This window comes from Crocodylus porosus, unplaced genomic scaffold (assembly GCF_001723895.1).
Source record: "Crocodylus porosus isolate Cpor-Errol unplaced genomic scaffold, CroPor_comp1, whole genome shotgun sequence".
Taxonomy (NCBI): Eukaryota; Metazoa; Chordata; order Crocodylia; family Crocodylidae; genus Crocodylus; species Crocodylus porosus.
Genome location: NW_017728907.1, coordinates 53616930 through 53620057, shown reverse-complemented (window position 1 = coordinate 53620057; position 3128 = coordinate 53616930). Strand labels below are relative to the sequence as shown.

Genomic DNA, 3128 nt, shown 5'->3' with positions numbered 1-3128 from the left:
GAAGCATTATATGGTGATTTTTTTTTTTGCTTTCTAGCTTCTTGTTCTGAGAAAGTTCAAGTCAACTTTGACCCCAGCTTTGTTTTTCAAAAATGCGCTGAGGGCTAAAACATAAAAAGGTACATTTAACATCTGCCTGTAAAACAAGAACTGTTTGTTACTCACCCATTAGAGGATTTCTTTGACTGCTCTTCCAACTTGTTTGCTTGCTTTGAATTTGAAGCAGGTGCGAGAGAGTGCGCGGGGGTGGCTGTGTGAGGGTGTTCACAGAATGGTTGAGATATTGTTTGCAGACTGACCCATGATTGAAAAGCCATCAAAAAAAAAAAAAAAAAATCATGGATTTTCCATGCTCAAAATTATTGGAATTGGGAGATTCTTCATTTGCCTAAAGGTAACCTCTTCAAACCCCACTGGGAGATGCCAATGATTTCAGATGCTCATTTGGATTTACCACAATACCTCCCAGGAGCAACTCCAAAAGGTGAGAAATCAAGCACTGCCACAATGTTCAATTATGACACCCTTGCCTCTGTCTGCAGCTACTGGCCTCTGGCAATGCCACCACACCCATCGGGGGCCTGGACTTCGCCTTTCCAACTGCCCAACGGGAAAACAACACACACAAGGATTGACATTTAACACCAAGTTCTCGCTACAGCTAAGCGGCAAGACCTTCAATGTTAATTAGCCAACCTGAAAAATGCAGAATTTGGCCCCGTAGAATGCACATCAGTTAGTCAAAAGACCTAAAATAGCCCCTGCATGAAGCCTGCTGCCTAAATGTTCAGATATATTTCAGGGCTGAGGAGCGTATACTGAAAACCTGAAACTTTTCATCTTGTTTTCATCTTGTTTTCAACCAGAGACTTTTAGTTTAGAATGTAATAAAAGCCGTGTCTTGCACTGCATTAGACGGTTTCACCTTAACCCTAATCTTGGGGCTGGGAGGCAGGTTATTTCTGCCTAACCCACTGGGGCAAGTCCTTCATATAGCAACAGTGAGTTGATCTCAACATTAGGCTCACCCTTTGACTTGGCTGTTTCAGCCATTCTGCTATAATAAATGCATTGATTGGCACTGAGATTGATTATATCCTGTTAGATCTTGGCTAAAACTGCCTTCCTTTAAATGTAGGGTTCGAGTACTTTGCATGCACACACAAAAAAAATAATTTTTTACAACAATGAAATCTGATTTAAAAAAAGCCACACAGAAAAAACAGGAAAAGTATGTTTAATTTTCTATTAAACATTCAACCAGAATACATTGTATCTGCAAAACAGAATGCCAAGATAATTAATTATCAACTCCAGAACTGCTTAAGAGATAATCATTTAAACAAAACAGATTTTAAAATGTTAGATGATCTCCCCCCCCATAATTTTATTTCAGGGCAATGAGACATTACAAGCAAATGCTGTGAATCTCAGATCAAATTCTTTGTCCTGACCACTATTTTTGGATGCCTTTATTTAGTTACATATTTGTTCACTTCCAAAATGGAATGTTCTTTAAAAGCAGATTCCCAATGTTTGTTTTAAAAAAATTCTGTCAAATGTCTAGATCCTGCCCAGAAGGCGTTTATAAAGAAACACTTTTCTGTTAAGTAAAGGAAGTCTGATAGAAAGTGTCCCCTAAAATCCCATTACAGGTTTTTAAACATTGTTAACAAAAATGAACAAGATAAAAGAAACTAAACAAGTTATTACCAAATTATTTGTCTTCATCTTTCCATTGTCCTTCCAACTAGTCCATGTATCTGACTAAAACTGATAGTCAAAAGGGACTTTATTAAACATGTCCCAAACATTATTTAAATAATTTCATTAGTCAAAACTGATTTCACTTGCATAATACCTGCTAGTATATTGTTCATAACCACTGGTGCCCTAGCTCAGCCTAAAAATCATAATTAGTATATTAACTTTCCATAGACAGAGTTATGGAATTCAGCGAGATAGCACTGAGATCTCTATTAACACAGGATTTAAGAAAGATGGACCTGGCCATCCACAACCTGTGTCATGTAATTTCCAATGTCTAATTCCATTCTAGCTTTGACAAATACATGTACACACCAAATGTTGACTGTGAAATGTAGCCAAGTGTTTAATTTAACGAGTTCAAAGTTTAGCTTTGCCTGGCTGAAGCTGTAGGTTCTGAAGTTTCATTGCCAAACCCATGTTCCCAGCCACCTTCAATTTACCTTGAAAGAAAGCCTGCAAAAAGATGAGAGAAAGGTTGTTACACTCTCCTTTATTTTTGATTACTTCAGTCAATCATTCAGGTTGATATTTCACGTCCTAGCAAATACAAAGGGCAATGGCTGAGTTTCCAAAGGAGGTAACACCTGGCCTTTGGCATGATGGTTGAAGCACTATGCTCAGAAGTTAGAAACTCACGTTCAAAGGTTTGAACCTCCACCTGAACGAGGGTGAAACCTAGAGCTTTGGTCTCGTGGGGCACCCATACATGACCACAGAGGCTGCTATGATGTGCTGGAAGTCCAGTGTTGGAGCAGACTCAATTAATTACTGCTATTTCAGCACTCCAGTGGCCTCCTGCATCTTGTGCATCAGTTCCTAAAAATGGCAGCAGGGGTGTTTGAACTAAAGTCTGTCCAACAAGCTTTAGTTCAAGCACCCTACCGCCATTCTTAAGTGCAGGGACACTGATACAGGAGACATGGCAATGCTTTAATTAGAGCTGCTCTAATTAAAAAATGCTGCTCCCCCACCACCCTTAGAGGACATGTAAAAGTACCCTTGTTTCCCAACCGAATGCCCTAACCACTCAGCTATGGGGGGGGGGGGAGAAACAGCTCTTCTCTTGTTTTGTTGCCAGGGTACATGCCTGGTCTGCACACAAATGTAGTCACCCTCACGTGCAGACTTATGTATCCAGGAACAGGCCTCCTACCTGTGTATGAGAGTTATTTTTGGCACTTATGACTAAAATCTGGCCACTTAAGACAACTGGGAAGGGAACTGAATGCCACCCCAAGTATTCAATTTATTTACAGGGACCTTTCATTTGTATGCTGCTTGACAGAGCTTCCTTTAAATACTCAAAAGGCTATACTCAAAGGAGCAGAGATGTAGTTAGCCGTCTTAGTTTTAAGTCG

At 39.8% G+C, this 3128-nt stretch overlaps 1 protein-coding gene across 2 annotated transcripts in view; it reads right to left on the bottom strand.

The window, feature by feature from the left end:
• Positions 1-1220: 1220 nt before the first annotated feature.
• The window catches only part of SCP2 (sterol carrier protein 2), a 19494-nt gene continuing 17586 nt past the window's right edge, over positions 1221-3128 (bottom strand). For both annotated transcript variants that reach the window (XM_019531444.1, XM_019531445.1), the window contains exon 6: positions 1221-2223. In XM_019531444.1, the coding sequence (XP_019386989.1) occupies positions 2128-2223 (96 nt within the window). In that variant the 3' untranslated portion in view covers positions 1221-2127. The remainder of the gene's footprint in view (positions 2224-3128) is intronic.